Genomic DNA, 13,059 nt, shown 5'->3' with positions numbered 1-13,059 from the left:
TGTATCGTTTTTTTCTTGTTTTCCAAAACGCTCAAATATGACTTAGGCAAATATGCTATGAGGCTAACGATTTGCCTTTGTGACGTGAAGGAGCTTCTCTTACGCTTTTCACAGAAGGTTCCAGTCCATCCCACCTGGCAGGTACAAGCTCCGCTCACATGGTCGCACAGCGCCTTGTTGTCACACTGACACCGATGGCGGCAACCGAGACCAAACACACCTGATGGGCACTCTGAGGAAATATCACACACACAGACACCAACAACTTAGATATACTGGTAATAAAATAAAGTCAAACATGTCGCAACTGATGATAAAATGTTTCATAGAGGTAGGTTGTATGTTGATATAATTCTGCAGTACAAAATAAGTACATCAGAGGGACAAAACTGAAATATTAAAGTGACCCTGTGCAGGATTTGAAAGTGGTACTTTGGCACCATCTGGTGGTGACACTAAGAATGACAATGTGCAGAATGACAGCAACACACAAAGCAAAAAGTTTATAAATAAATCACCCACACTTGTGCTCTTTTTTAGTCATGAGGTTTCAGTCCTCCAACTCTCATCTCCAACTCCAACTTTAATTTAAGCATCTACAAGGAGATTTTAACTGTGAAATCAGTCTTAATTGAATGCTGATGCTTCTATATGACCACCATTAGCAAACAAGACCCAACTGCAGTAAATTGGGAGGTTTTATAAATGGAGTTTGATGCTCATCAAACACCACCACTTTTGTCCTTTTGGGGGCGCCAAAATCAACACAAAATAAAGGATCCTTGTAGTAACTTTAAGTAATCCCAAGTGATCGAGAGTGTGTTTTTTTTTCCTTTTAACATGTCATAAGAGGTGCATGACAATAAGACTTTCTGGTGTGAAAGAATTTTAAACATGATACGTTTAAAAAACACACATTCACTTGAAATCATGACGGAATAATTAATTGTGTTTGTAATTCTAAATTAAAAAGACAGTTTGCAGAATCAAACCATTAAATTATAGCCATTTGGATTAAATGTTTAGGAACAATTGGTCAACACTGAGTTTTTGCACAAGTGCCTTGCAGATTAGGCTGTGTTTTAAGATATATTTCAGGATTTGTTAATTAATTTACTTGCTGTAAATACATACTCTGGTGGCACTGTGCTCCAGTGTAGCCAGCCTCACAGTTGCACTGGCCCGTCGCAGCATCACAGCTGCCGTCTCCGTTCCTGCAGTCGCATGTTTCTGCGCAGCTTGCCCCCCAGTGCCCTGCATCACAGGCTGCAACAGAAACAACACATTCGAGTGTCAGACATCTTTCAGTCATCATTCACACCATTCTCCTAAGCTTTAGTCGCTGTAAGGTGCAGCCCTGTTACCTTTCCTGCAGTTGTGTCCAGTCCAGCCAGGAGCGCAGGTACACCGCCCGCTCACCGGATCACAGCGAGCATTGTTCTCACACACACACTTCATTTGGCATCCTTGACCGAAACGTCCACCCGGGCATGCTGCACAAGGGAAAAAAACAGAATCTAAACCATCAAGACTAATCTACCAGAACTGACTTCAGCGGACTGCATGGAAGCAGAGCAAGTTCCCATGACAGCTTCGATTCTGTGATTCAGTCGTCAAATGAGGCTTTGAGAGCCAGCGGTTGTTTGAGATGGAATTATATTCGCTCTTCCCACTGAAATTATGTCTGAAGGAATATTAGCTAATGACCTCGGAGAAAAACCGCTCCTCTGTCTTCTGACAGGTTGCTGTATTTCTTGTCCAAACTGCACCACTGTGTGCTTTCCATATTCCACTGAGCTGCAGACCTCCTCAGCTGGTTCACTGTTTAATGCATGTTGCTATGGAAACCATTTGGAAAAAAAGCACACTGCTGATACTCACAGTTTTGGCAGAGTCTGCCCATGAACCCTGCAGGACAGCTACATGACCCGTTGTGTTTGTCACACACGCCTCCATTCTCACAAACCGGGCAGGTTTCTGTGCAGCCCGGACCCCAGAAACCCTCCGAACACACTGTGAGAAAGAGTCAAGATTTTATCAGTGTTATCATGCAAAGTCTTCAAAAAATTAATGAATCTGTCTGCACCAAAATGGTAAAAAAAAAAAAATCAGTAGCAGTAGTCCGTAGCTTTGTTAAATCAAATAGCTCCTCTTCCCCCCAAATTCCGCCTAGCTCAGTAATTGACTCAATTTTGGACATTCCCACAAATCAGAAAGGCCTTATCTCAAAAATGTAAAAATTAGTCTCCCATCTTAGAGCGACATCCCTTGATAAAATCAGAAAAGACTGGGAAACAGAACTTGGCAGAGTTATAGATGACAGTGACTGGGACTCTGCATTAACTCGAGTAAATAACAGTACATCTTGCTTCAGGCTTAATTTGATACAATTTAAGGTTGTCCACCGTATTTATTTTACCAATTCCAAACTCTCCAAAATGTATCCCAATATCGCAGATACATGCAACAGATGTCACATGACACCAGCAAACATGACACACATGTTTTGGTCCTGTCCCCGTCTGCAAGTTTACTGGACAGCTATTTTTTAACATCTTGCAGAAGCACTAAATATTAAGTTGACACCTTGTGCAGAATTGGCCATCTTTGGAGTATTATCAGACCCAGAAAAGTCCTTATTTCTCACTGTATGTACTTTTGCCAGTCGAATGAATAATAACATTTAAAAAAAAAAAGTTAAAACAGAAATATATTCAAGTTCAAGTAGCTTAAAGGATATCCTTTTTATATAGGCCCCGTTTACACGAGGACGCTTGCGGGTAAAAACGACAAAATATTTTATCGGAAGTGCCTTTCGTTTAGACGGTGACAGCGTTTTTGGTGCTTAAAAACGCAAAAATCTGAAACCACCTTCCAAAGTGGAAAAGTTGAATCCGCTCCGCCGTAGCGTGTCGTCTACACTGCCAAGACACAAAACTCTGATCTGATCTGCTCACGTCACGTATGTGTTTACGTCACATACATGCTCCAGTACAGGAAATAAACAAACATGGGATTATTTCCATACGTTGGACCTTCAAGCTGCTCTGGCAGCTCTAATAAACTTACAGGAGTCTTTCCACCAAATGTACAGGATATGTACAGATAGTATTAGTGAACAGAGAAGGATCTGGAATTACCTCTATCACATTTAGGATGCACCGATTGGTCGGAGGCAAACCAGACGGCTTTGGACGAGACCTGGGAGATCTAGTGATGGTGGAGAACTTTGTGGAAGGAGTAGCTGATGAAAATGTGTGGCGTGAAAACTTCCACATGCCCAAAGATGCTCTTATCGCTTTAAGTGATGCCGCCTGGCTGCATACAATCGAATTTCACACACTTTTGCGTCACCATATGCAGCAGATTTCCTCCCGAAAACGCTCGTCTAAACGCGGAATAAAAAGTGAAGAAGCGACGCCACTTTTGCGTCTTCTGTTCAGACCGTCATCATGTAAACGTAGCCTTAGTTTCATGACAACATTTTTCACTGCTAGTTTTCCGTTCACAATAATAATCCTGGTCTTCACTCACAGTTCTCACAGTGCTTTCCTGACGTCCCTGCTGGACACTTGCATTGTCCCGTCACTTTGTCACACGGGGCGCCGCTGCAGTTACAAGCATGCACGCAGCCGGCTCCAAACCTTCCCCCTGGACAGTCTGACACACAGGACACACAGGAGAGACGTGTCACAACACAGGGGGATGAAAACTGGAGACAAATCAGCGTGAGGACAGTGTGTCCTCTCTCTCGAGACACTTACCCTGTTCACAGTCGTCTCCATGAAGACCAGGAGGGCATTTTCGTTGGCACTCTCCAGTCACATGATCACACGACACTTCTGGAGGACAGGAGCACTTCTTCTCACAGCCGGGGCCGTAAGTACCTGGGCTGCATTCTGGGGACACGACAGGACTCATTTATCAAGTAAAGACAACAAAATATCTCTCTTTCTTTTAATAACTGTGTCCTCTATAGAGGAGATCCTAGACTGACTCAGACACTTTGTTATGATGTTGCAAACCGACTTGGCTGTAACTTGGTGTGTGCTGATTTATGTGTCCCTCTGAGCGTGTCTAAACCCATTGAGGTAATAAAACTAAAGATATCTTGAATCAGGTCTCACAACATAAAACTGTATTGTTCCCACACAGATTTCTTCATCTGACTGGTGTATCAAGGATGGGGATATTGACTTGTGTTTTGTCGTTTCTTTTAGTTTTTGTAAATACATTTGTATTTACTTGCTCAAAAAAATCATCTACTGTAATTTGTACAGTAATATAACTCTAGAGCAGAACACCACAGACAGTAAATTTAAGTAATATCTGTTGACGTGCAGAGCGGTGTGATGGTGCTCACCTTCTTTGCAGGTGTTGCCCTGGTAACCAGATTTACAGACACAGGTGCCATGGCGACGGTGACACTCCTGAGTGTTGTGCTGGACACACGGACACTCCTCCGAGCAGCCGGGACCGAACGTCCACTTAGGACACGCTGAAGGAGAAGAAACGGAGAGGAAGAGGAGGAAATGATTTACAGCCACAGTCTGAGTATTTACGAGCTGGTTCTGTTCTTTTATACTCTGGGTTCCTTACATGTGAGTTCAAGGGTCAGAGTCAGTGTTAGGACTTACGGAGGTGGCAGAATCGTCCGTAAAGTCCAGGATCACACAGACAGGCTCCGTAGGTTCGGTGGCAGCGCCCGTTATTGGCACAGTTACACTTCTTATTGCACTGCTTCCCATATAAGCCCTTAGGACAGCCTGCACACAGGAAATGAGTCAAAGTCAACTCTGAAAATATTTAAAATATAGTAACACTTAAACAGTTACTGAATTTTTTTGGTGACTAAAATACATTTAGCTGCAGCCCCCATCTACAGTAGTACATTGCTCAGCACTGACTATAGATAAGTACCTTATACCAACTATTCTCAACCTTGGGGTCGGGACCCCAATTGGGGTCACGAGATGATTTCTGGTGGTCGCCAAATCATTTTGGAAGTCAGCTCTGTCTCCACTGTGTTAAAGTGTTCATGTGTTCATCTGTTCTAGTCTTTTTGGTCACTTAATGTCTTTTTTTGGTCATTTTGTTTCCTTTTTTTGTCATTTTGTGTCTTTTTTTGGGTCATTTTGTTTCTTTATTGGGTCATTTTGTGTCTTTTTTGGTCAATTTGTGTCTTTTTTTTGGTAATTTTGTGTCTGTTTTTGGTAATTTTGTGTCTTTTTTGCTCATTTTGTGTCTTTTTTGCTCATTTTGTGTCTTTTTTTAGTCATTTTGTGTCTTTTTTTTGGGTCATTTTGTTTCTTTATTGGGTGATTTTGTGTCTTTTTTGGTAATTTTGTGTCTTTTCTGGTCATTTTGTGTCTTATTTTGGTCATTTTATGTCTTTTTTGGTCATTTTGTTTCCTTTTTTTGGTCATTTTGTTTCTTTATTGGGTCATTTAGTGTCTTTTTGGGTCAATTTGTGTCTTTTTTGGTCACTTTGTGTCTTTTTTTGGTCATTTTGTGTCTTTTCTGGTCATTTTGTGTCTTTTTTGCTAATTTTGTGTCTTTTTTGATTATTTTGTGGTCAATTTGTGTCTTTTTTGGTCATTTTGTGTCTTTTTTGGTCATTTTGTTTGAACTGTGCGTGTGAGATTCTGTTCAGTGAGCGGGGGTCGCGGACAAAATGTATGTTAAATTGGGGGTCGCGACTTAAAAAGGTTGAGAACTACTGCCTTATACAACCCTACTTAAAAAAATCTTAGAGGAACAAATGCTCACCGTCCTGGCACAGGTCTCCACTGACCCCGGGCGGACAGCGGCAGCTCCCAGTGACCGGATCACAGCTGGCACCGTTTTTACACTTACAGGGGAAGGAGCAGTTTTTTCCAAAATATCCCTCTAGGCACGCTGTGAGAAACAAAACATAACACACTCCTCAACTGCGGTAGTGACAGTATACAGCTGTTTGTGGCGTTTGCGTGTCAGGAGTGTTTGTATGTGTCGAGCCGATCCTCACTCTGGTTGCAGATGACACCGCTCCATCCGTCGGGGCAGTCGCAGCCACTTTTCCACAGATTACATTTTCCTCCGTTCGAACAGTCGTCACACGTCAAACTGCAGTCATGTCCGAAAGTGTCATCCAAACACACTGGAAACAACAGAGGGATGACTGATTTACAGCACAAACATCTGGCTGAGGCATGACTGTTCACTCTGGAGGATTTAATGCTCACAAACACAAACAACTGCTTCTGATTTTTAAGGCAGAAGATTATCTTATTGGATGTGAGTAGCTGTGAATCAGTGGCGGTTCTACACAGGGGCCTCCAGGGGCCACTGCCCCTGTGAAGAAGCCCTTGGCCCCTGCTGTGGCCCCTGTGTCAAATTAATATTTAAATGATCAATTTATAACGATGAACAACGAAACCATTCTTACCTATTTTTTGTTCAAACAATATCTCATTGTACACAAAAGGAACCCAGAATGTGTACACTGTATAATAGTTTAATTGTGCAATAAAAGCTTGTGTATACAGTACAGGCCAAAAGTTTGGACACACCTTCTCATTCAATGCGTTTCCTTTATTTTCATGACTATTTACATTGTAAATTCATCAAAACTATTAAGGAACACATGTGGAATTATGTACTTAACAAAAAAGTGTGAAATAACTGAAAACATGTCTTATATTCTAGTAAGCAAAGGGTGGCTACTTTGAGGAATCTAAAATACAAGACATGTTTTCAGTTATTTCACACTTTTTTTGTTAAGTACATAATTCCACATGTGTTTATTCATAGTTTTGATGCCTTCAGTGAGAATCTACAATGTAAATAGTCATGAAAATAAAGAAAAACGCATTGAATGAGAAGGTGTGTCCAAACTTTTGGCCTGTACTGTATAAAAGAAGATCATTCTCACTGGACTGCACTTTCAAAATAAAAATTAAGTAATTGTGCACAAAAATGAGAAATGTCATTGTCATACAAAAATAATTATTGTTGGTAAGTCTCATTGTTTCAATCAGTGTATTTGTATCTTCCAAATATACTTAAATTATATTTTTAAATAAGCTAAAATAAAGGTTTTGAATGCCTAAATATCATGTCCGCCGTTTTTTAATGTGCCCCTCTGATTAATCACTGGCCCCTGCTTGGCCCCCACAGTAAAACTGGTCTAGAACCGCCACTGCTGTGAATATGTCAAGTTTGACATGAATTATTTTCAGTGAAGTTAGGAGGAGCGTAGTTAGCTATATACACACATATGTTGGCTCAAACCAGACTGTCTGCATACTGACTCCAAACCACAAATGTATTTGAGTGGACAACGTTTCCAAACCCAGTCCAATATTTGTCAGCTCCAAAAATATCATATATCTGAATTTGTTTTGCAGGCGTTACTCCTGTCAGCTTCCAGTGAAGCAACAATAAATGTTAATTGTTCTTCTGTTGTCAAGTTTGGGCGACACAAAACAGAGCCTCCGTCTTCCTGTTGCGGGCTGCCAGGACATATAAGACTCAGCATTCCTGCCAAAGACGCTGCGGTGTAACAGTATGTACCGACAGTCTGGGAGCATGCAGCAGAGTAATTAACCCCCGCCATGTGGTCTGTTTCTGCCTGCGGTAAACGAGTCTGTCAGACAGCTTCACCTCCCGGGACTCACACTCAGGTAATCAGATACAGGCTCCTCCTGATGATAATGACTGGTTAATGGTTTTTGGGGAGAAAAAAACTCACCGAATTTCTCCTCCAGGTTACTCTCGGCCCTCAGCTCGCCCTCGTCGTCCTCGTAGTCGTCATATCGCTCCAGGGGTTGGTTGTAGTCCTGCATCAGTGTGAGCAGGGGCCGAATGAGAGGCAACTCAATGGCTCCTCCGCTGGACAGGGCTTCAACCGCATCTTCTAGTGCTGCATTATACACAGTACAACACATGTACAGTGTATTCCATTCAGATTTCTTTTAAGTGAATAAAAATCCACTATTCTGATGTGATACAATGTTTGGTTGTTTTTGCGAACAAGCATGATGGAACGTTAAGCAAGTACAAAACAGGAGAGTAGACATATCTGTATGAACATGGTCTCACAGGAATCTGTGAAATAGCCACGGATTTGCTCAACTCAAAATCCGTGGAATAGCCACGGAATCACTCAAATTTCCGTGAAACTGTCACGGATTTCGCTACAATGCATGTTAATGACAGTCATATCCCGTGGCTATTCCATGGATATTTTTTCCTATTGGTTTGTTCCAAGTCACGTGACTTTCAAGGTCCCGGCGGTCAGAACAAAAAACATGGCGGACAGTTCTCTCATTTTTAGTGAAAAAATGAATATTTTGACTTTGTTTCTGCATAAAAATGGATTTTGATCACATTTCTAGCGAGAAATATATGTTTTATTTTCTAAATATTCACTCAGTGAATGTACATAATCACTTTGTATGTTGGAATAGCCACGGGATATGCGTGTCATTCTCACGGAAATTTGAGTGATTCCGTGGCTATTCCACGGATTCCTGTGAGACCATGTTGATCTGTATGTACAAAAACAACAACTTTGCTATGATTATTTTGCTTAACATGATTTTCCTGCATAAAACGTAAAAAAAAAAATACAAATAAAATCTGAGAAGAGGTGCAAGCCTGGTAGCTTTACTTAGGTTGACAAATATGATCAAAACAATACTTATATCTGTTTTGAAAGTGCTAACAACTGAAACTATCACATCCTGTTTGTAGGTTTGCTTTAAGCTAAGAAAGGCAGATTTAAAGGATGGGCCATTTCCTTATTATTATGATAAATCCTGTACGTCTGTGATGCACATTAGAGACATTTTCTCCATGAAAGGCAGTTCAACTTCACCAAAACTTTATTTTCCAGAGCTCCGTACCTAGCTCTAATTAAACAGGCTGTAAAGTCCTTTTTCCCTGAAGACATTTTTGACATGTCACAGTGGGAAAAGCGCAAGAGTTTATAATGAAATGAATGAGGGCTGAGTTCATTTTAACTCCTTCAATTTCACAGTCCTGGCCTTATGCATGATGGTTCACTGTCACAACTTATTAAACACTAAACTTTGAAAAAGGGCGACTATACAAAAAAGATACAAAAAATCTTTCCTGCCACATGCCATCACACTGTACAATAACAAATAGCCTGGTTCATTACGTACCGTCGTTATGCACTTTATGTGTTTTTTTATGCACACTGTTCATTGCACCTTATTGTTTCACGGCACCAGCATTTTTATACTGCATATTCATATTTATTCTACACTGGAATTCTACTCCTTAATACATACTCCTTCTTTAGACACTTTATTTTTACATTACATTTATTGTATTTTTATTGTATTTTATTGTATTTTTATATTTTATTGCTTGAAGTATGCCTAGGTTGTTCTTTTTATTTAATTGTGTTGTCATTGTCTCTGTGTGTAATGCTGCTGCTACACTGTAATGTCCCAGCTTGGGATAAATAAAGTCTATCTATCTATCTATCTATCTATCTATCTATCTATCTATCTATCTATCTATCTATCTATCTCTCTCTCTCTCTCTCTCTCTCTCTCTCTCTCTCTCTCTCTCTCTCTCTCTCTATCTATCTCTCTCTCTCTCTCTCTCTCTCTCTCTCTCTCTCTCTCTCTCTCTCTCTCTCTATCTATCTATCTATCTATCTATCTATCTACCATCATTGGCTGGCAATATTACCATTCCTGCTGCTTATCTAGTTTGTTCCAGTTGTTGCATTAAACTGTGGGCTTGTGCAGAATGACTTGTTCAAATTGTAGAACATAAAAAGAGCACAAGCTTTATGTTTTAACACTTGGACAGCTGCAAATATTCGCTGAAAGTCTAAAAAAAAAATGCTTATTTTCCATCAAACTTGCTCTTTAACACTCACAATCTAGACTGAGCGACTTTGTACACAGCATGTTTTCATCAGTTTGACAACAACAGTTTCTCTGGTTGGATTCCAACTCTGCCACTCTAATGTTGATACTCACGAATGCAGGATTGCCGGTCCTCGTCCAGACGGAAACCCCGGCGGCAGAAGCACTGAAAGGAACCTGCGCTGTTCTGGCAAGTGTGATCACAGCCGCCATTAGCAGCCAGACACTCGTCTACATCTAGACAACACAGACGCAACACACACTCAAACACTTCTGCTACATCAAGAGAAGTTGAGAGAAGCCAAAAGCAATTTAACTCTCACTTTACTACTAAACTAAACTTAAACAAAGACAACATTGTGCATGTTTGTGTTGACGTCAAACCGGAACGCTCCCAAATCCAACAGAGAATAAATATTCAGTCTCATAAAAGTGTGAGTTGCATCCACTTTCTGACCAAAAACATACCGTCACAGCTACATCCGTCTGTGTTGAGTCTGTATCCTGCTGAGCAGTAACATTCATAACCTCCGGGGTAGTTGGTGCAGTCCTGCTCGCAGCAGGAGCTCTGCTCTCCACACTCATCCACGTCTGCCAAACACAACAAGCACAGAGACGCCAATTATGAAGCCACTGTACTTCTGCACGCTCCTCTGCTCTCATGTTTTTATGAAATCATGTAAATTGTGCAGGTTTAACAGACAATTAAGGTGGACATTAGAAGCAGAGTAATATAATATTGTTATATTTTTATACACTACCGGTCAAAAGTTTTAGAACACCCCGATTTTTCCAGTTTTTTATTGAAATTCAAGCAGTTCAAGTCAAATGAACAGCTTGAAAGGGTACAAAGGTAAGTGGTGAACTGCCAGAGGTAAATAAAAAAAGGTAAGGTTAACCAAAACTGAAAAATAATGTACATTTCAGAATTATACAAATAGGCCTTTTTCAGGGAACAAGAAGTGGGTTAACAACTTAACTCTATGGAGTCTTGGGCTATTTTGTCCATTTTTGACTTCTTTTCATGTCTTTGTAAGTCATTTTGTGTCTTTTGGTGTCATTTTTTGTCATTTTGTGTCTTTTTTTTGGTCATTTTGTGTCTTTTTTTAGTCCTTTAGTCCAACATAAAATGTGATTTTGAATCTTTTTTTTACTTTCAAAACACTATCATGCTCAATAAAGAATTTTAAATGTTGCAAATGTGCATTAATTTCAGAGTACACTGAGACATTAAACTGCATCATTTTCAATTACATTTTGGAAAAGTTGGTGTGTTCTAAAACTTTTGACCAGTAGTGTATATATCTTATTCTATTAGCTTCGATTTGAGCTTGTTTTTTATTTTCCTGAACCACTTTTAACTGGATTTTACATATCCTTTTACGGTATCCTTCTTTTGCATTTTGCCAAGAGGTGTTTTCTGTTTTTGAATTGCCTTATTTCAAACTGTGCTACAGTATATAAATGAACTTTCCTTGAACTTTTTCCATATTTACTCCGACTTTACGCATATGGAGGTGGTCCATACTGTGACAGTTTTCCCTAAAATTGTTTAGAAATTGCAACAAATCCACTTGCTTACAGTATCATAATATATTGAATTGTAAGCCCTGTATCACCATATGTATCATATTGCCACATTCTTGCCAATACACAGCCCTCCACTATGGTCATTTCATTTTGATGCTTATCCAGCATCAAATTTGATCACTGAATCCAAATCCTTCAGAATCCCTTATTAAGTATACACTCAGTTGCCAGTCTATTGGGTACAGTCCTGCAATTAATCCTCTATTAATAAAGGTTATAATGTTCAGTTTCAACAAAAAGAGAGATGGTGATTTAACTTTATGATGGTTTTGTAGGAAAAGATGTAGTCATAAACGACAATTTACTATTCCACTAATTATTTAAACTCTAATAATTCAATAAGACGTTTTTGGAAAGTTACTGTGTTGATGTAATGTATGAGCATGCCTTGTAATTAGTGAAAGTGCATCACAGCTTCTTACCAGCACAGGTTTTTAGGTCGTCGTCTAGTCTGTAACCTTGGTTACAGGAGCAAACAGGCCCGCTGGTTGAATGTTGGCAGTGGTGCGAACAGCCTCCGTTGTTGTTCTCGCAGCTGTTCACAATCTCCATCTCAATTCCTTTTAAGTTCACAGTGAAATATTGTGCGTTAATATAGAGAATGGAAATATTTGATACAAGCCAAGTATAAGGATTCTATGTAGAGTACAGGCCAAAAGTTTGGACACACACCTTCTCATTCAATGCGTTTTTCTTTATTTTCATGACTATTTACATTGTAGATTCTCACTGAAGGCATCAAAACTATTAATGAACACATATGGAATTATGTACTTAACAAAAAAAGTGTGAAATAACTGAAAACATGTCTTGTATTGTAGATTCCTCAAAGTAGCCACCCTTTGCTTACTAGAATATAAGACATGTTTTCAGTTATTTCACACTTTTTTGTTAAGTACATAATTCCACATGTGTTCATTAATAGTTTTGATGAATCTACAATGTAAATAGTCATGAAAATAAAGGAAACGCATTGATGAGAAGGTGTGTGTCCAAACCTGTACTGTATGCGATAATATTAAAAGTGCTTAAAACTGACTGTAACACTGTTTTCCATCAGATCCCAGCTCATAAGCAGCGCTACACACACAGGCGTACGAGCCCAGTGTGTTGTGGCAGCCGTGAGCACAGTGGGCCTCTTCTGTCTCACACTCGTCAATATCTGTGACAAAAATGTTAAAAACAAAACAAAACACTGAATTAAATGGAAGGAATGCATCTGGTTTGCACAGGTTCATTTACATCTTATCACAATTCAAATCCATGTTTGCACTTGAAAACCTTCTTTCACACACATTTAACTCTGTTTATAGATACAGATGAGGGAACTTTGGCTTGAAAATTCTGCATTTGCAGTGTTTGTTGATGCAAATGTGCATGCTGCAATTACGGATGGTGATTCTAACTTTATTTTTATTATAATTATTCAGTATTATTTTCCATCTTATGTTATGCATTCTACATATTATATTTTCATATTACTTAATCTTATTTTTGTTTTAATTACAAAGTGTTCCATTTCTTATTTTACATTAATTATTGCATTCTATCATGCATTTGTATGCTCATTCTATGACTA

General features: G+C 39.5%; 1 protein-coding gene and 1 long non-coding RNA gene across 2 annotated transcripts in view; one reads left to right on the top strand and one right to left on the bottom strand.

The window, feature by feature from the left end:
* LOC131962507 (uncharacterized) overlaps positions 1-13,059 on the top strand; it is a 234,028-nt gene that overhangs the window by 7,613 nt on the left and 213,356 nt on the right. The gene's annotated exons all lie outside the window — the stretch shown is intronic.
* Positions 1-13,059, bottom strand: part of megf6b (multiple EGF-like-domains 6b) — a 92,969-nt gene that overhangs the window by 15,944 nt on the left and 63,966 nt on the right. Inside the window, exons 9-23 of the mRNA XM_059327355.1 lie at positions 12,520-12,642; positions 11,903-12,040; positions 10,359-10,481; positions 10,005-10,127; positions 7,733-7,903; positions 6,008-6,139; positions 5,770-5,898; positions 4,638-4,766; positions 4,364-4,498; positions 3,765-3,899; positions 3,535-3,660; positions 1,882-2,013; positions 1,365-1,493; positions 1,135-1,266; positions 104-232 (exon numbers count right to left, since the gene is read on the bottom strand). Coding sequence (XP_059183338.1) covers positions 104-232; positions 1,135-1,266; positions 1,365-1,493; positions 1,882-2,013; positions 3,535-3,660; positions 3,765-3,899; positions 4,364-4,498; positions 4,638-4,766; positions 5,770-5,898; positions 6,008-6,139; positions 7,733-7,903; positions 10,005-10,127; positions 10,359-10,481; positions 11,903-12,040; positions 12,520-12,642 — 1,986 coding nt within the window. The remainder of the gene's footprint in view (positions 1-103; positions 233-1,134; positions 1,267-1,364; positions 1,494-1,881; positions 2,014-3,534; positions 3,661-3,764; positions 3,900-4,363; positions 4,499-4,637; positions 4,767-5,769; positions 5,899-6,007; positions 6,140-7,732; positions 7,904-10,004; positions 10,128-10,358; positions 10,482-11,902; positions 12,041-12,519; positions 12,643-13,059) is intronic.

This window comes from Centropristis striata, chromosome 3, assembly GCF_030273125.1.
Source record: "Centropristis striata isolate RG_2023a ecotype Rhode Island chromosome 3, C.striata_1.0, whole genome shotgun sequence".
Lineage (NCBI taxonomy): Eukaryota > Metazoa > Chordata > Actinopteri > Perciformes > Serranidae > Centropristis > Centropristis striata.
The sequence above is the reverse complement of the archived record's forward strand: the minus strand, read 5'-3'. Positions and strand labels throughout refer to the sequence as shown.